The sequence below is a fragment of the Morchella importuna genome, assembly GCF_003444635.1.
Source record: "Morchella importuna strain M04M26 chromosome Unknown Morimp01GS020, whole genome shotgun sequence".
In the NCBI taxonomy this organism is placed as follows: domain Eukaryota; kingdom Fungi; phylum Ascomycota; class Pezizomycetes; order Pezizales; family Morchellaceae; genus Morchella; species Morchella importuna.
In genome coordinates this window covers 655,877-674,229 of record NW_025763417.1, presented here as the reverse complement: position 1 = coordinate 674,229, position 18,353 = coordinate 655,877, and the positions used below count along the sequence as shown (strand labels likewise).

At 49.6% G+C, this 18,353-nt stretch overlaps 6 protein-coding genes across 6 annotated transcripts; 2 read left to right on the top strand and 4 right to left on the bottom strand.

The window, feature by feature from the left end:
* Window positions 1-20: 20 nt before the first annotated feature.
* On the bottom strand, window positions 21-1,745 carry LAJ45_06808 (uncharacterized protein; the record flags this gene model as incomplete). Its single annotated transcript, XM_046116369.1, has 5 exons — window positions 21-764; window positions 814-928; window positions 1,035-1,321; window positions 1,371-1,524; window positions 1,579-1,745. The coding sequence occupies 5 exons, from the start codon at window positions 1,743-1,745 to the stop codon at window positions 21-23; spliced, it is 1,467 nt and encodes a 488-aa protein (XP_045970572.1).
* A 2,685-nt stretch (window positions 1,746-4,430) lies between these two features.
* On the bottom strand, window positions 4,431-5,648 carry LAJ45_06807 (uncharacterized protein; the record flags this gene model as incomplete). Its single annotated transcript, XM_046116368.1, has 1 exon — window positions 4,431-5,648. The coding sequence occupies one exon, from the start codon at window positions 5,646-5,648 to the stop codon at window positions 4,431-4,433; it is 1,218 nt and encodes a 405-aa protein (XP_045970571.1).
* Window positions 5,649-8,323: 2,675 nt separating this feature from the next.
* Window positions 8,324-8,737, bottom strand: LAJ45_06806 (uncharacterized protein; the record flags this gene model as incomplete). The annotated part of the gene is made up of 1 exon (XM_046116367.1): window positions 8,324-8,737. The coding sequence occupies one exon, from the start codon at window positions 8,735-8,737 to the stop codon at window positions 8,324-8,326; it is 414 nt and encodes a 137-aa protein (XP_045970570.1).
* Window positions 8,738-10,558: 1,821 nt separating this feature from the next.
* On the top strand, window positions 10,559-11,729 carry LAJ45_06805 (uncharacterized protein; the record flags this gene model as incomplete). The annotated part of the gene is made up of 3 exons (XM_046116366.1): window positions 10,559-11,078; window positions 11,160-11,559; window positions 11,639-11,729. 3 exons carry the CDS (start codon window positions 10,559-10,561, stop codon window positions 11,727-11,729), a joined length of 1,011 nt encoding a protein of 336 aa, XP_045970569.1.
* A 1,625-nt stretch (window positions 11,730-13,354) lies between these two features.
* Window positions 13,355-14,430, bottom strand: LAJ45_06804 (uncharacterized protein; the record flags this gene model as incomplete). The annotated part of the gene is made up of 4 exons (XM_046116365.1): window positions 13,355-13,397; window positions 13,455-13,890; window positions 13,964-14,262; window positions 14,405-14,430. The coding sequence occupies 4 exons, from the start codon at window positions 14,428-14,430 to the stop codon at window positions 13,355-13,357; spliced, it is 804 nt and encodes a 267-aa protein (XP_045970568.1).
* A 143-nt stretch (window positions 14,431-14,573) lies between these two features.
* LAJ45_06803 (uncharacterized protein) lies at window positions 14,574-16,496 on the top strand (the record flags this gene model as incomplete). Its single annotated transcript, XM_046116364.1, has 5 exons — window positions 14,574-14,863; window positions 14,934-14,950; window positions 15,050-15,361; window positions 15,433-15,968; window positions 16,029-16,496. 5 exons carry the CDS (start codon window positions 14,574-14,576, stop codon window positions 16,494-16,496), a joined length of 1,623 nt encoding a protein of 540 aa, XP_045970567.1.
* Between the last annotated feature and the right edge of the window lie 1,857 nt (window positions 16,497-18,353).

Genomic DNA, 18,353 nt, shown 5'->3' with positions numbered 1-18,353 from the left:
AAATGATTTACATGGCTTGTTCAAATCACTTTTACCACACAAAACTTACCCTTTCCAAACCTTACAAGCAACACTTCGCCATCTACCAACCACTCTTCCTCTACCTTCGCCTTTGTATCCATTACCTTTTCACTCCCCAATCCCACATACAAACCTCCGCCTCGCACTACATTATCTGCCTCGCCCTTACTTTTACACACCCCAATCCTCCTTGCAACCTTCGTCACCAACTCACCCACCACCTCACTCCTAGGCACCTCCACCACACCTGGGAGCTGCAGGATCTCTCTCGCAGAAACCTTCATCGTCTCTCCAGGCGCCGGAAACAACAGTTTCGTCTGCAACTCGGCACGCTTCGCCTCTTCTCCTCCATGGATCAGCATTACAACTTCACTGGCGAGCAAATGCTGAGCGCGACGTTTCTCGGGGCTCGTAAGGTGCTCCTCAAGTACACTGCTGACAGTGCTCAGAGGCAGCAGTGTAAACATCTTTAGATACTTCCCTATCACGTCGTCGGGAAGGCGTACGAAGAACTGGTAAAGCTCGAAGGGGGAGGTGAGGGTTGGATCAAGCCATACGGCGTTCCCGGCCGTCTTACCGAATTTAGCACCTGAGGGTGTGGTAAGGAGCGGGACTGTTAGTCCGTACGCGGGGTCGAATTTGTTTGGAGTGGTACTAGGCGTTTCTGGGGTTGTGGGGACACGTAGTTTAGTTATTAGATCAATTCCGGCGGTTATGTTGCCAAATTGATCATTTCCACCAATCTAAATAGGATTAGGTTTGTAGGGGAATTATTGGGTAAACGAAGCTTACCTGTAGACGGCAGTTTTTCTTATTGTGCAGGTGCCAGAAATCATAGCTTTGTAATAGCTGGTATGTGAATTCTGCAAAATTGATTCCTTGTCCGGTCGTCATTCGGCCCTTTACACTATCATCAACACATCAATCAGCGCCAACTCCTACACCCGCTACCTAACCCACTACCAAGCACCAACGCTTAATAATTCCCATAATCAAGATTTGAAGAAGCCTACCTCTCTCGCGCCAGCATCTGACTGACTCTAACATGTCTCCCAACAGTACTCAAAAACTCTACAAATCCTAGCCCTTCTAACCACTCTCCGTTCGTAACCAATTCTCTCTTCCCCAGTTTCTCCTCGCTATACCCTCTAAGTAATGCGTGCTTCTTTGCGCTTTCAAAGAATCCATCGATCTGCCGCCATATTGAATCGAACGCCTTCTGTAGCCTCTGCGATTCTACAGAATCACGCTCCGTAGTCCTCCCGGATGGATCTCCGACCGATGCGGTAGCTTTCCCAACCTTTCTAGGTCAGCTAGCACGCGAGCAAGAGGCGTAAAAGGGGTTATACGAGTGCGATAGAATGGTGGCCATTGAGGTAGAAATGGAGCAGGTTCATGAGAGGAAGGAGGTGCCCGACATGGAGCGAATTCGCGGTTGGGTCGACACCGGCATACGTAGTTATGGGGTTCGATTCGATCAGGTTTTCAAGGTCCCCAGAGGTGCTGGGTGCTTATTAGAACTGCATCGCGGTAAATGGTGGGTTTCTCCATACATACCCTGTAACTGACTCGACGAGTTCTCGTTCCTGCAGGTGCTGGAGAAGCGTTTGGGATCTGATTGAGGCGACCGAGAAGGGCCTCCTATTGGGAATTGGCCGGGGCTGGTTATGAGTGAGGGAGCGTAGAAGCCGTGTTGCTGATCGGGCGAGTGATAGGGGAGGCATTTTTGAGAGGATTGGCACTTGGTCTAGAATTATGTGGATGGTGGGATGTTTATGGCGGGGGGCAGAGCCTCATCCTTGCATGCAGATCGTGAAAGCCAAGCCAGTAGTACCCGCCGAGTGATACTTGGTGCACGTAAATCATATGAACATTTATCACGAATATCACATATAAAGGATACTAAATGCATGCTTGTATATATACATACATGCGCATGAACATAGAGTACTTACTGCGTATGTACCTTACCGTCGAAACGCATACAATTTTGAGCCTTATTCAGTCGGCTTATCCAGAACGTAGGCTCACAATAGCTTTATCAGTACAAAAATCCTTTTTTAAGCCTTATTTCATCCTTAAAACATGCTTAAATAATACTTATTTGAACCTTATTGGATTCATAAGGCTATTATGAGCCTACGATCTGGATAAGCCGACTGAATAAGGCTCAAAATTGTATGCGTTTCGACGGTAAGGTAGTTATGGAACATGCAGATGCACTTACTAATATAGATTTAACAGAAAAGGCCTAAAATGACACAGTTTTCGGTATACGTGCTCCGAAATAACACATGATGCAAAAAGTCACAGTTCGCTGTCACTACAAGTAAAAAAAAGAGAGAAAAAAAGAACAAAGCGTTCTATAAAACTACAAAGGTACAAAACTACAAAAGGTACTGCAGCGACTTATTAAGACATTTGCGACTGCTACCCCCACCCCTGGTTTGAACCCAGGACCTTATGTGTGATTGGTTGTATCCTGGGTACTCTCGGTGTCTCACCTGACGAGCAGTCTATCCACTAGACCACCCGCCCATAGTGGATGCTGTGCCCGAAGTGATAGTTGAGCTAGCTTGGCAGTGTGCCAAGATGAAGATCGAACTTGGACCTTCGATATTACTTGTATCATTGCTCAGCCAATGGAATCCATCCCGTGGATATTCTGAAGGTGTTCAAATCTGAAACCTTAGAGATAAATTACAGATTCCGCGTAGCAACGGCTCACCACATCAAATTCTGTAAAACAAGTCCAATGCACATAAAATTTCCTTATTCAAAAGAAAGGAAGAAATAAAGTCCCAAAATATCATATCTATATCGTCAATGGCCAATAGTGAACTGCCAGTTTTTCAGGCAGCTTTAGAGGTTGTTGTGGTATTATTTTGGTTGTTTGAAGTATGGTGGTCGCAAGGAGACTAAAGATGAGTAATGTTTGTAGACCCCCCCTGGGGGGGTCTACAGATTGCATTTGAACGCCTACAAACCCTCAAAATATCCACGGGATGGATTCCAATACGTATACTAATTGATATATTCGTTTTGGATTATACCGAACTGTGTCATCTTGCATTCATGTGTTATTGTAGAGCACGTCTACCGAAAACTGTGTCATTTTAGACCTTTCCCGTAGATTTAATGAGTGAAGCTGATTGATTAGTTAGGAAATTGATGAGATTTACACCGCCCATTACTGGAGATATGTTAATTCCGGTCAAGCGCCTAATTAAATGTGCACGCGTTGTACGTTAATTAGAAGTAAGTAGATGATAGCTTCAAATATAAGATTCTACAAGACTAAACCATGCCCGCCGTCCGTGAATAGGGTGCGTCGATGATTGGATCAGAGAACTTCTCATTTCAACAATAGGAGTACCGAGGTAAAAGGAAGAAAAAAGTGTTCAAGTTTGAAAGTGGATCTAAGCGGGATTAAAACCCGGTATCCGCTGTCGCTACAAGTTTCCCAAACCGGAGGCATATACCACTATACAAACAGAGCTTGAAGGACTGCCTGCTGGGGAAGATGTTAAACGCACACGTAGACGTAACATCCACGGATGTGGAGGGAGTACAGTCGGCTCTCGTTATAGTGATACTTCATATAGTGATACTCTCGTTATAATGATAGGAATCGGCGGTCCCGAAACACCTTTTTACCAGTATCTCCTTGCTTCTTATAAGTAGTTTCCAGCCTTTAATATATAATATCTAGTACTATATGTATACCAATGAGTCCAATACGTAGGTAAGTCGCTTTGCGGCTTATTTCTCTATTTGCCTGCCAGGAGGGGTCGAGGACTGAACAGCAGCGGCCTGAGAGCCCCGACTGACAGGCAAAGCCCATCACCATATCTTCAATATGTGCCTTTTGATATCACCATCAGTAAATAGGTCAGAGGATCTCTCCATTTGAAGTTGCAAGTATATTCCTTTAACAGCCACCAAACCACTAGAATTAAACTACTAATTGATCCCCAGAACTACATATAGTAGAGAATATATTAATAACCTAGCACCCAACAATACCCCATATTCATATCAAATAGTACATGTTTTATGTGAAACAAAACCTCTCTGAATGAGAAGCTAATTAAAGGCACATGCACATGTAGGTTATAATTATATACTTATTAGATTTGTTAAAAAAACATAGGGTGCATGTAGTTTTACGGAATTCCAGATATTCATCAAAGAAACACACGACTTCCCAATATATTAAGGTTTTAAATTACGTCTCTATATATCTATTAATTAACTTGTATCCTAGTTATATCCATATCATGCGTATCATTAACGTTAATCTTATAGTACATGCAGAATTACATTTAAAAACAAAACTCCCCGAAACTCCCAATCGAATACCAAGATATAACAAAGTCAAGCAGGCAGAACCGGTCTCTTTTATTATTCTACTCATCATCGAACTCGATCGTTGGCAGTCTAAAAGCTGTCGGACGAACATGGGTAAAAGTTCTAGTACTTGTCACGACCACCGTGGTTGTGCTAGTTAAAGTCGCAGTAGCGATCTCGCCTGACATGACTGTATTTGATTCGAATGACACAAATTCAGCCGATGTCGAAGGATTTTCAGATACTGAGGGGCTCGCAATTGAGGATAATGCTGAATCCACGGGATGGGGAGCAGGTGTAGGCACCGCTGCGGCATTATGAAAGTTCGAATGACTTGGCGCAGCTGCAACCATATGTATAGTAGGCTGAGGCCCGTCTTCGTCAAGTTCCAGAACCCCAAGGTCGACAAAATCAGGATGATTTGAACCTCCTTCGTCTCCATCCTGACCTCCTTCTGCGGGAGGGGCTGGTTCTTCGGTAATAGGAGTTGGTTCTTCGATAACAGGGGGAGCTGGCGGTGAAGGTGGGGGTGGTGCAGGAGGAGCTGGTGGCTCGGGTGGAGGGGGTATATCCTTATTGTCCCCTGTACCTGGGTTATTACCCGCCCCTGCATCTACTGAATCTGCTACGGCAGTGACAGTTTGTACCTCTGTAACAGTGACAGTTGCGGGCTCAGGCTTTTCTGTAACTGTTATGGTTATTGTTGGCTCATCTTTATTCTCCCTTTGTGCTTCAGCAGTCGTGATGGTCACCGTCTGCCCAGGTGCAAACTCGGTCTCAGTGGTGGTGACAATGAGGGTTATATATTCTTGCTTTCCCTCGAACAGACCGTCGAGAAAGGCTTCGCCAGCCGTGATTGTAACTGTGGCTGTTTCTGTTGTAGTCTGGACCTCCGCTTGCGTTATCGTCACTGGAGATGCGCAATCCTGGGCAGGGGCATTGTTCGCTCCTGGTGCTGGCCCTGTAGCTGGCTCCGGTGGAGGAGGAGCTGGGTCAGGCGCAGGAATGGGTGCTGGCTCATCGTCGAATGGAAAGCCAGAGGAGTCAAAAGGGAAACCTGGAGGGAAATCTGGGAAATCAAGAAAATCTGAGTCGTCGAGGTCGTCTAGTAGATCTCGGCTGCCGGCACTTGCAACCTCAGTTTCGCGCGGAAGGATGGGTTTAGTCACAGCCGATGGTCTAGGGAGGCGATGTCTATGTGAGAGCGGTGTGGCGGAGGTGGGGGAAGTGAAGATAGCAGAGAAAAGGGAGATAGAGAGAAGTGTTGGGATGCGCATGCTGAGGTAAATCTGAAAAAATAAATAAAAAGTTATATTGAGTACGTTCGCCAATTCAGTAAAGCGATAAGTGCATCCAATCTATACACTGTGAGTGAGAAGAGAGTTAGCAGCTGGCAAGCTTTCTTACTTATACTGGTCGCTCAATAACTTAACCCCGCCCTCCCTCTGTGTTCCAGAATGATATCAACTTATACCAGTTCATGGCTGGGGATAACCGCAATTCCTGAACCTGCGTACTAGAGGTTTGTGAGTGAGTGATAGCCTATGGTGCATGGCAGGTTGGTAAGTGGTCGGGGAATACATAAGTTTTGAAGGATTACGCGATAATGGCGAGTCTCTGGTTATATGAGCATGATCGGGGCAGTTATTTGAAGACTGCTGATATCGGACAGGCACGCTGACCCTATTCTGCACTACAAATATGCATGAAGTAAGGGAAAGTAAACAGTCATGCAAGAAGTGGCTGGATACTACTCTGGTGAGTACTTGATAGAATAATTCTGCGGTTGGGGACATGCGTGAATGCTGTTTTGGGCCACGTTTGTAAAACATGCATAAATGATCATTCCAGCTTAGGTAATCTCCAGCCAAATCGAAATTTAAACCACACAGCTCTCTAAAAAGAAGGCTGGCCCGTACGTACCCAAGCTCTAGCAGTACCCAACTTTAAAGATTCCTACCAACATTGCTATCACCACCCTTCGTCTTCCCTGCCACCGTTGGGACTTCCTCGTTTCTTTATCATCCCAGCCAGTCCTTTTGATACCCCCGCTCCCAGACGTACGCCACCCTTCACTGTCCCTGCTGCTGCCCCTTTCTAGCTAGGTAACGTTCGCCTCGCCTGGCACTTCATCATTATTAACTCACTAGCAACCGCCCCCAAAACCTAGGGCACAAACACACATACCTCTACACAACCCAGACAAACATGCACCTGCACAAGCATTTTTCATAACCGGAACATTAAACGATTTCACCTATGCCATCCCAGGGTCCCCATGGTAAATATCATCAAGGTCCTGTTCCTCATGCTCTACTTCCTCCTGCGCTTCTATCAGCATGGTGTGGAGGTCGTCTTCATCCTGTTCTAATCTCCCTGCCTCTTCAATCAGCATGGTATGGAGATCATCTTCGTCTTGGTCTAGGGCTTCTTGGGACCGGCTAATGGTTCTTGCATGTGGGTGGTATGGAGCTGGGTAAGTTAATCTGCGGGCATTTATGCCTTGATATATGGTGTGTGAATAGTGGGAGACCTAAATCTGACAGGGATTAGTGTCTCAGCTACATGTAAGGCGCTGTATGTATACTAGACTCCACGATGGATGGATAGGTACGTATGATGTACCCCGTCCCCTTGGGCTGAAAGCTAAGTCTTTTCATTCCACTTACACTATTAATAAAAACAGTCACAGACTCTTGCGTTTAGCGGGATTTACTGCTTGTCTCTGGAAGAAGGCCTTCCAGCAGTCTGAAGTTCTGAAGGTAGTAATATTGTGTAGTAAAAAATAACCTCCTTCAATCAACCCACTGGAAGCGCTCTGTATTCGGAATCTACAGATCCTTGTGTGAGCGTTTTTTGTTTTTTTTGTTTAATTCATTAATTCCTTATGTGAGCGTCTTGAAGGGGGTTTTACGAAAAGGATACGCCCAAGTCCATTTACATATACAAACTCACTTCTAGGTTCACCCAGCATGTTAATCAATCAACAACTAAGTAGCGATAGGCAGCAAAACTGAGCCCTCCCCCACCAAGGCTTGGCTCACCACCTGTCACTCGATCTTTTCAAACCCCCCTGCTTCCTAAACTTTTTTTTTTTTTGTTTAATTCATTAATTGCATCTGCTTCCTAAACTCCACCCTTTATTCTCCATTCCATTCCCATCGCGGATTCGGCTCGGGGCAACAAAAAACTAAAAGCGTCTTCCTTCTCTCTGTGTATCCACATTCATAGCAAGGCACTGTGGTACGTACTCCTCTAGGCACATGTTAGGGTTAGTTAGAGTTGACCAAGTTGGAAGTAAGTAAACGCAACGCAGACTATGAAAAATAAGATAGCAACGAGCAGCGCGCATGTCCTCGTCCCGCAAGATGAAGTAAGGTAGGTACCTATCGTGAATGTGTTATGGGGAGAATGGAGTAGCTAACAGAGCATCGAACTCGATCCCTGCTTAGTGCCGGAGTGGAGTGTTTGGAGAGAGCTAGTGTTGAGAACGTTGCTGAACTGTGGGCAAAGGAGGACGAGTTTATGGGTTCAATCACTGTAACTAAGTTAACGGTAGTCGGATACATATACGTAGGACCGGCCTATAGACGTACATGTAGGCATTAAGCTTACGCTCGCCCTTCGTTCTTCCCTCGGAGGCTCTTACGTCTTGATGAGACTACATATAGTTGGATTACATGTAACTACATGTAGCGTCTACGTATCCGTCTTCTTACTTCCCATTCAAGTTACTATTGCCGATAATAATATGTGGAACTTATCAACAGACCACGCCTATTTCAATCTAAGCATTCAACCGAATCCACAACAAGATACCCACTTTACACGCAGTAAAGTGCCAAACAACGATATATGCCCACTAAAACGGGGCCTCCTCAAGTCTACCTCTTCCTTCGGTACCAGTATCTACAACCCACTTCATGCATCTTCACATCTATAAACCCCATGGTCACAGCTTCCCCAGTGCGATAATATACTGCTGCAACTGGTCCACCACGTCAACGGGATAGTCTCTCCTAGGTCCCACACAATACCTCTCGAGCACTCTACACAACATCTCCTGCTCCCTCGCCACATCCGCATACGCCGCCACCTCACTCACCACCGCTAGCTCCCTTAGCAGCTCCGCAGCGTCCACAAGGGCTCTCCCGGCACGCCGGATATCGTCCTTTGTGGTGAACGTTGAGAAAGAGATCTGCAGCGAGTCGATGGCGAGCTTGACGGTGTATCTTGCGTGGCGGAGCTGTTCTTCGGATGATGTTTTGGTGTCGTTTGTGGAGCGGTACCAGATGATGATGCGGGTGCCGGTGGCGGGCTGGAGTAGTTCGTGGCGCTGCCAGCCGCGGGAGGGGAGGGAGGCCATAAAGGTATATATTGGTAATGTAGGTCTAGGGTGGATCGGTTAATATGGGTAGGCATGGGTTAGTTTAAGTAGGAGGTATTTTAGTTATTTGTAACGTCTGCTTACAATGTTAATGGGGGTTGTGAACCCGCCATACATGAGGCTCGAGAGCTATTTAAATAAACTTCTAAAGGACAGATAGTGAGTCCTAATAACCACGTGGATGTTCCTCTAGATGTCATATGTATACACTAGAGCTTACGCACAGAATATCATTAGGCCTTTGGCGGGCCCGGTCATCGCACAGGATAATCGTGGGCGTCCTATTCTCGTCTGACGTCGCTCAAGTGTATCGAGTGATATTTCATGATGCTTATAAAGACAGGAAACCGTATATGCAGTCCGCCCAGAGCTAGATCCGGTTATGTTAAGGGGGAAAGAGTTGTAAAAGTCAGCTTGGTGGTTAGCTGTTCAAGCCAATATCATTTTCCCACTCTAAGCTGATAGTTGATGCTTGTAATTGTTAGAAGTTCCAACATTGGCGATATAAAACGAACCCTGGCAACCGGGAGCACATCTGCGTGTATTATTTGAGCACGACACATGGAATGTATTCATCACTTATCAATTGAAGATGTTTACAGCGCTATATCATGATTAGTCGTGGCGTCGAGTTCATAATAAATCACGTCAAAGGAAGGGAATTTATAGGTCAGTTGAGAGGGCTTTCTTCGAGTTTAGACTCGACGATCAAGGAGATAGATTGTGTTAATAGGTGACTTCTACCATCCTTGGTTCATTCATAGATTCAGTCGACTGATGGAGACTACATAGGCGCACTACTAGTTCACCTTCCCCTTTACTCTTCCCTCCTTTCACACCAGATATGCGACTTAATGATTAGTTGTATTTTCAAATGGCATGACATTAATCAAAAAAAGCAAATCAGAAGCATGCACATCCATGCGCAATCTGTGACCGAGTGATGTATCATGATGCCGAGATTCACATGGCAGGCGCCAAGAATAAACGGTTTAGCCCACTGCTGCAGCTGCACAGATCGAGTTGTTGAGAAATTAGCACATGTGATAGCACCATAGCACCTTGAAGTGATTCCGATTTGCACCGGTGAGAACTCAACTATCAAACGTTGAGTTTTGTAAAACTCCTGTGCGAGGAAGTGCACATTTATATGTAGAGCATCCCGTTCCATCTGCAACGCATGCATGATCAACAAAACAACCTTGCAGCGTGCATACTCTACACACGCCAAACATTTCTCCCAACCACTCACACTTTCTCCATCGCGTTCCGCATTCCGTGCGTGGGGGGGGGGGGGGGGGCGCAAGTAATTAAGTAGTAGAATTTCCTGTTTCCTATTTTTCATTTATGTAGAAGGCACTTGGCTGGGAGGGAGATCGAGAACCGCTGCCAAAAATACGCTCCGAGGGCCTTTTCATTGGGCCGCGAAGCTGCGTGGTATTTAACCCATTGCGTCACCCACCCATCCTTCCTTCCCCCCGGGCTGAGTTACGGGCTGGTGCTGGTGATACAAGCGGTAGTCGTCAGTACGGACAGCCATCTGATAGTTGGGTATTTTTCCGGCTGCAGACGACGACATCTCTCGACGACACTCCGTCGGGCATCGCAGACGTTCTCTTCAACAACCTCATACTCAACAGCAAATATCGAATACTCCCTCTGTTCTATATATTCACATCCGTCATATCATATCGATACTGACCTAACCCTCCCTGGAATCTCTCTCGCCTTGACACTCCTCTCCAACCTTCTACGTGGACAGAGCCAGAGCCAGAAGAGACCCCCCCCCTATCCACTACAATGGCCAACGCCCCGCCTACCCCCGCCAGCACCCCCACCCCTACCCCCTCCGCAACCAGCACCTCCATCTCCAAGCCCGCCCCCACCACCACCACCACCCACCGCAACCCCCCCACCAAGCCACTTGAAGTCCTCGACCGCGAGCGCTTCATCCTCCCGCGGCTCCCGCCCGCCGACGAGCCGCGCCGCCGGCCCATCCGCAACTTTGTATTCACGCGCTTCTACAAGCTCGTGCTACTGACAATATACCTGATCTACAGCGTGTACGCGAAGCTGCGGTGGACGTACCGCACGGTGCTCAACCGCGGCTTCAGCATCCTCTACTACCACCACCGCACGCCGCAGCTCATCCAGCAGGACGTGCAGGAGCTGAGGCAGGCTGGGAAGCTGCCCAGACATGTGAGTGTCATTGTGGAGTTTGAGAAGGGCGGGTTGGATACGTTGGTGGACGAGGTGGCAGAGATTACGTGTTGGTGCGCGAGTGCGGGGATCAGATGTCTGAGTGTCTATGAGCAGACAGGTATATAGGCCCCCCCCCCCTTCCCCGGTCCCCGCTATGCTAGTAGTAATGGGTGGTAAGGATACTAATGCCTTTCCACAGGTGTCCTCAAATCCTACATCTCCACCACTCACCGCTCCATCTCCCAGCGCCTACACAGCTACTTCGGCAAGTCGCGCCCCACGCTGCGCGTGCACTCTCCGCCGTCCGGCGCATTCACGACCACAGACCAGTCAGATGAAGAGGAGGGCGGGCCGCGCGTCGACATCGAGGTTGTCATCATCAGCGAGGAGGACGGGCGCGAGTCGCTGGTCGACCTGACAAAGACGCTGTGCGACATGGCGCAGCGCGGCAAGATCGCCGCCGAGGACGTCAGCATCGACCTGATCGATGCGGAGGTCAAGGAGAATGTCATCCCGGAGCCAAATCTACTGATCCTGTTTAGTCCCAATGTCACACTGAGGGGGTATCCGCCGTGGCAGATTCGGTTGACGGAGATTTTGTGAGTGTTTTTGCTTTCGCCCTGGGTGTGTGTTTTGTGTGTGGAGAGTGGTGTGCTAATGTGTGTGGGGTGTAACTAGTCATGTGCCGGATAACGAGGCGGTGGGGTACCAGGTGTTTTTGAGGGCGCTGCATAAATACGCAAAGAAGGAGATGCGCTTTGGACGATAGATTGTTGGTTGTTAGCCCTTTTCTTTCCTTGTGACCTTTTTTTGTGGACCTGTGACCCATTCGTTCCTGGAACGCACACCATCGTTTCCAGTAAATGAGTCGTTTTTTTCATTATCAATACCAAGACTTTTTTTTGCTTTTCTTCTATTTTTTCGTTGTTGGCAGGTGGAGTGGGTGGTGGTGGTTTGGTGGGGGGGGGGGGTGTGTATATGGATGGCTGGACGGGCTGGACTGGATAGCTGGACGGGGAATTGGTGGGGATGGGGGATGGGAATTGGGCGCAGGGAGGCGGGGAGCAGGTGGGGGCTGCGATGTATGTGTACTCGTGCGGTTATGTGACGGGATAGGGAAGTAGATAAAATGGGAAAGGACGGTTAATTATCTTCGATTTTGTTATACTGAGTAGAATATACATGTATATATGTGCGGGTGAGCGGGTTGTGATGGCGGACATAACATCTCACTCGGCGTCTTGTCTCGACTCACGCGCAGTCACTCGCCTTCTTGTGCGCGCGGGTGCATGTGGTATCACTCGAGTGCTCTGTCACACTGCGTGGTCTGTTTAAGACCTTTCACATCTTTACCCGCTCAGCTACGCAGTGGGTGGATCGGGTGCTGCGCTCTAGCCCTCTCAGTCACTTACGTATACACACTCACATCCAGAAGCTTTCGGGAGTATCCCTTCCTCCCCCCCCCCCCCACTCTTGCAGCCTGTGGGTATGGAGCGACAGAGCGGGTGTACTCCAAAGATAGTTCAAGAGCCCACTCGGAGTGGCGGCTCATGGATTATCACTCGATGATCGGTTCCATGTCGGATGGCTAGTGGGTTTCGGTATTGGTTGATTGATAATTCGTATTTGAAGCGAGTTTCGGTAAGTAGCTTGGGGTGGTGTATTGTGACATATATCTCCTCCCAGCCCGTTTCTGTCCTTACCATTAAACCAGTGGGGTAGCAATTCAATTACGAATCGTGGCTGATAAAAGGATAGGGGAGGCCATAATGTGGTGGTCTGTCCGGCCAGCTGCCTAAAGGTCAGGCACCTAGATATATTGCGCGGGCTGTAGTAGGTCAGCATGCAATACCCCCAGTCCTAGTATGCCAGCTGGAAGGCTTCTTGGCTGGTTGCTTTCGGGCGGAGCGCCTTGGTGTGGAGGATTGGTTGCAGGTCAGCTGTGTGGCTTGCTTGGACATTTGTTCTCACTCGTCTGGTTACTTGTATGTGCTAGTATTCTCACGTACGGCATGGGGGGTGTCACTCGATACATTCACTTCATTAATTGGATTGGTATGGGGACATGGCTCGTTCCCACAGACATAAGTACTTGCATCTCTGGCCAACGAATTACTGTATTTTACGAGCAAGAAAAAGATATTATTGAAGACACCGCATCATAGCAGACGAAAACGAAAACGAAAACGAAAAAAAAAAGTAATGCAAAAGATGGGTACCCTCTAGTCGCTGAAAAACACTAGATGCCGAAGCGTATCTGTCTATAGGAAAGAAGAGGGAAAAGGGGGCTACAAATTCGGGGAATGGGGGGAGTTATAAAGCTATGATCATACAGAGAGGACTCGAGAATTTGCAGTTCTCCGCACATTTCGTCTGGATCCGCAGCAGCTAGACCTACGAAGGCGACAGCGCCCTATTAAACCCGCCCGGCCGATTCCTAAATCCACCGTCAGCCACCCAAACGCACCCAGAAAGAAGGAAGGAGCAAACATACATATACTGCCGATACTTGACCGTCGTATTCTTACTAATCGCACCCACATCATTCCCCTTGACCTTCTTCTGCTTCGTCGTCCCAAAGCCGGCAATACCCAACATAGCCTTCATCTGCGCATCCATATCATCCTCCTCCTCCCCTTCCACCTCTCCAGCCCTCTCCTCCTCCTCCTCCTCCTCCTCGCCCCCTCCCCCACCACCCATCTTCACATCCTGCTGCTGCTGCTGCTGCTGCTGCTGCTGCGGGGGCGGCACCGGCGACGGACTCTTCCTTCTCGCCGCCTGCCGCTCCCTGCTCCGGCGGTCCCGCGAGCGCGACCGGTGCCGCCGCGACTTTGGATCCTCGTCGCGGCTGCGCCCGCCGCGGATCGTGTATTCGCGGTCTGGCGGGGGTGCGTCGTGGTCACGGGAGGGTGGTGGTGGGCGGCGATAGTCTAGTCATTCACCACAATCAGTTCGAGCTTTCGGAGGAGGGGAAGGGAGGGCAGGGGGGCGAAGGGTACGAACCTCGTGCTCGGTCTCTGTCTCTGTCTCTGTTGCGGTGGTGCGGACGGGTGTCGGGGCTTCTTGAGCGACTGCGCTTGCGTCCTGCGGCCCTGCCACCGTGTCTGTCGCGGTCGCGGTCACGGTCTCGCTCACGGTCTCGTTCGCGGTCGCGGTCGAGGTCGGGGTCTGCGCGGTCTCGTTCTCGCTCTCGGTCGCGGTCGCGGTCGCGGTCACGGTCTCGTCCGGCGGCGGCTCTGCGGGAGGCGTGGTTGCCGCGGGGGGCTCGTGGGGGGTGCCCATTGCTGAGGTGGTTGTTGTAGCTGTAGTTCTAGTTGTGGAGAGCTGTGGTGGAGCGGTGTATCGAACGGTGGTGGAGGAGTGCTGTGGTTGCAGATAATTGTGAGTTGACCTGCAGATCTCTCACTTGGCTGTTGACACGCGCTTGGCCCGTGCACCGCTCACCGTGCAGGTTTAAGTAACCCGGCCATGTCAGTCAGACACCCGGCATCGCTGCCAGTGCACAACCTCACAGCTCTCTCCATTCTCAAAACCGTCCCTAGGCCCTCCCCCCCCGCGGGCCCAATTGAACAACACCCCCCCCCCCCCCCCACCACCCCCACACACATCACAAATGTCGAAACGCCCTGCCGACACCTCTCTCGAGCTCGACACAGCAGACGATGGCGCCCCGCTGACACCCAAGCGTGTGCGTGTCGACGAGATCGAAGACGAGTCCTTTGCCAGCGGAAAGATCCTTGAGGCGTCACGGCCACGGCCACCCCCGGAGGATGGAGAGGTGGAGGAGGAGGAGGAGGAGGAGGAGGAGGACGGCGAGGAGAGTGCGCTGACGGCCGTCGTGAGGGATGTGCAGGCAGGGCCGACGGAGGGCTTTTCGGATTTGTATTTGGACACTGTGAATAGGTGAGAGCTCTCTCTCTGGTCTGTTTGCAATTGGGGTAGAGCGGGGCTGATGGTTTGTTTGGTGGGGTAGGACGTTACTAGATTTCGGTATATACATCTACATCCATCTACAATCCTTTATCTACTACGACATACTACTACTCGCAGATGAAGAGCTAACAAGCTGATGGTGGTGATGGTGGGCAGACTTTGAAAAGCTGTGCTCAATCTCGCTCTCAAACATCAACGTCTACGCCTGCCTCGTCTGCGGCAAATACTTCCAGGGCCGCGGCCGCTCCTCCCACGCCTACACGCACTCGCTCGACCAGGACCACCATGTCTTCATCAACATTGCCAGCCTGCGCGTGTACGTGCTGCCCGAGAGCTACGAGGTCAAGAACAAGACGCTCGAGGACATCAAGTACGTCGCAAACCCAACCTACAGCAAGGGTGACGTCGCAAAGCTCGACAAGGAGGTCAAGGTCCGCTGGGACCTGGGCGGGAAGAAATACATCCCCGGTACATACACCCCCCATCTCCGGAGTCTTTACATTCTAGGTGGGGCAGAGATGGCTGACAGGGAATGACAGGCTTCGTCGGCCTCAACAACATCAAGCAAAACGACTACCTCAACGTCGTCGTCCACGCACTCGCACATGTCGCCCCGCTGCGCAACTACTTCATGCTCGAGCCGCTCTCCGCCCGCCCCGAGCTCGCCCAGCGCTTCAGCATCCTCGTACGCAAGATCTGGAACCCTCGCGCCTTCAAGTCCCACGTCTCGCCGCACGAGCTGCTGCAAGAGATCTCGCTGCGCTCCTCCAAGAAGTTCACGCTCACGACGCAGTCCGACCCCGTCGACTTCCTCTCGTGGTTCCTCAACCACCTGCACCTGTCGCTCGGCGGTTCCAAGACGCGCCCGGGTACCTCAATCGTGCAGAAGGTGTTTCAGGGGCGGTTGAAGGTCGAGTCGCAGGCGATCACGGCGCGCGCGGACGCGTCGGATCGGTTGCGGTTTGAGGAGGCGGCGGAGATCAAGACGGAGGTGGTGAGGTTTATGATGCTGACGCTGGACTTGCCGCCGAAGCCGATATTTAAGGATGAGCAGGACAAAAACATCATTCCCCAAGTACCCCTCTTCCCCCCTTCTCTCCAGATGACAAAAACTAACCCATCACTCTAACTATAGGTGCCCCTCACCACAATCCTCAGCAAATACGACGGCGTCCACTCTCAAGAGCTCCTCGGCCAACGCAAGCGCTACCGGCTCCTCTCCCCGCTCCCGCCCTTCCTCATCTTCCACATCAAGCGCTTCTCACGCAACAAGTTTGTCTCCGAGCGGAACCCCACCATTGTCACCTTCCCCACGCGCTCTCTCGACATGTCGCCGTATGTTGAGCGGTCGCCCACTGAGCCGGGCAGCGAGCCCGTGTGGTATGATCTCGTGGCGAACATCACGCACGAGAGCGTCACCACCACCACGGGGAAGAAGGAGGGCGAGATGAGGAGCGTCTATAAGGTGCAGCTGTGCAATCGTGCGAGCGGCGAGTGGGTGCAGATTCAGGACCTGTTTGTGGAGGAGGTGGCGAGGGAGTTGTTGTTTACGAGTGAGAGTTATTTGCAGGTGTGGGAGAGGCGGAGGGGGAAGGGGGTGTAGCTCGGGGAAGGAAGGGGCAGGGAGGGGAAGAGGGGGGGGGGGGGTGTTATGTATAGATAGTAATGTGGTGAATGGAGTGCATTTTTTTCGTTCTTTCTCTACTCTGCTGGGTTATGCCGGTTTTGTGCCGTCTTTGGGTTGTGAGTGGTGGTGGTGGGTTGTGTGGTACTGGGATTTTGAGGTGATATATTGTGGGGGTTTCGTAGACATGGCTTGTATGTAGTAGCTGGTCCCCAAGCCCTCGCCGTATAACACATCTAGCCAACAGCCAGCAGCCAACCCAACCATACTTCATACTCCAGCCCAGTCAGTGGCTCCGATCTTTCTTCCCCCCGCACATCACAAGTACTCTAGAAGAACCCTAATCCATGTCGGAAGATCCTCTACAATCAACATCATAGTATATCACTCGGCGCGCACCACTGTCGTAATTAATTGATTGATTACTTCATTTAATTGTATCACGCACTGTCGTAAAAGGACAATGTACATGTATATGTAGGCATCAATACAAGTATTGTCCCAGCTGCGTGGCTGGCCGGCCGCCCAGATACGTATACGGATACTGATCAGAAGCGGCCGAGTGATGCTCCATGAGCCTATAGCTGGCCCTATTCAAGAAGTACATATACCTACATAACTTTACGAAATTTACATGTAGTTTATTTGCAATTAACATTTCTCGCTCTCTCTTAATTTTATCTACCTACGCTTCTCCCCGTAGAAGTAGCAAAAAAAAAAAAATTTTTTTTAAGCAGAAATATATATGACAGGCTGACCCCGGGGAGGGAGTCGAACCTCATCGTCCTACTGATACCCGATCGGCGGGCGCATTATTCAACTACATATATGCTACCGGAACTGTTCAAGAATCACTCAGTCTTCTGGGCCGGATGGACCAAGTATTGTTGAGTATATGTAGCACATGTATCCTTCAAACATTCCTTAACAAGGCCTAACAAGCCACGTATGTAGTATGATGCAGCAAGAAACTGTAGGAGCAGTTACATGTAGTACTCAGGGCAGGTAAGAAGAACCTGAAAATGACTTTTGGTGGTAACGACCTCTGATTCGCGGCTGGCGAAAAGCTGCACCAAATTGAGCCCCTGCTTGCCGCTTGCATTTTCAGGTTCTTATTGCCTGCCCCGAGTAGTAGCACATGTATTACTGTTAATACTAGTATGTACTAGAGTGTGGTGAAAAGTGATCAGAATCTGATAAGACAAATACACGTATTCACCGCAACATTCACTTATCAGATTCTGATCACTTACCCTCAACACCTGGTACAATAGCTAGGGTTACACAAAGCGTAATAACGCTAAACTGTTTTTGTATGCGGCTCTGAAACCCCTGCAGGTGCTCTCACCTACTTACATGTAGCTTAGACAGTATTCACAGAAGACACGAAGACAACACTCGGCAGCTAACGATATTCATGGAGACCTTCACGACACGAAATCATTAGAGCACAGTACCTCCAAAGTCAAAAGCCAGTACATTAAAGACTGCCGTACCGATTCCAATCCTTCCCACTCGGGAGAGCAACCCCCCCTTATTGTGGATAGTGCAATGTTTAACCTCCGTAACGTTCTTTTGGCCTCGGCCGCTCTAAGAGCTGGAATGTTCTTCTATGGACTCTACCAAGACGCACATTCCGCTCTCAAATATACAGATATTGACTACTATGTCTTTACCGACGCTTCGAGATATGTAGCAATAAGTCAATCCCCGTATGACAGAGAAACATATCGATACACCCCATTACTGGCATGGTTGCTACTACCAACAGCTTTTCAACCACAATGGTTTTGGTTTTCGTTCGGGAAGGTATTATTTGCGGTGGGGGATTTAATA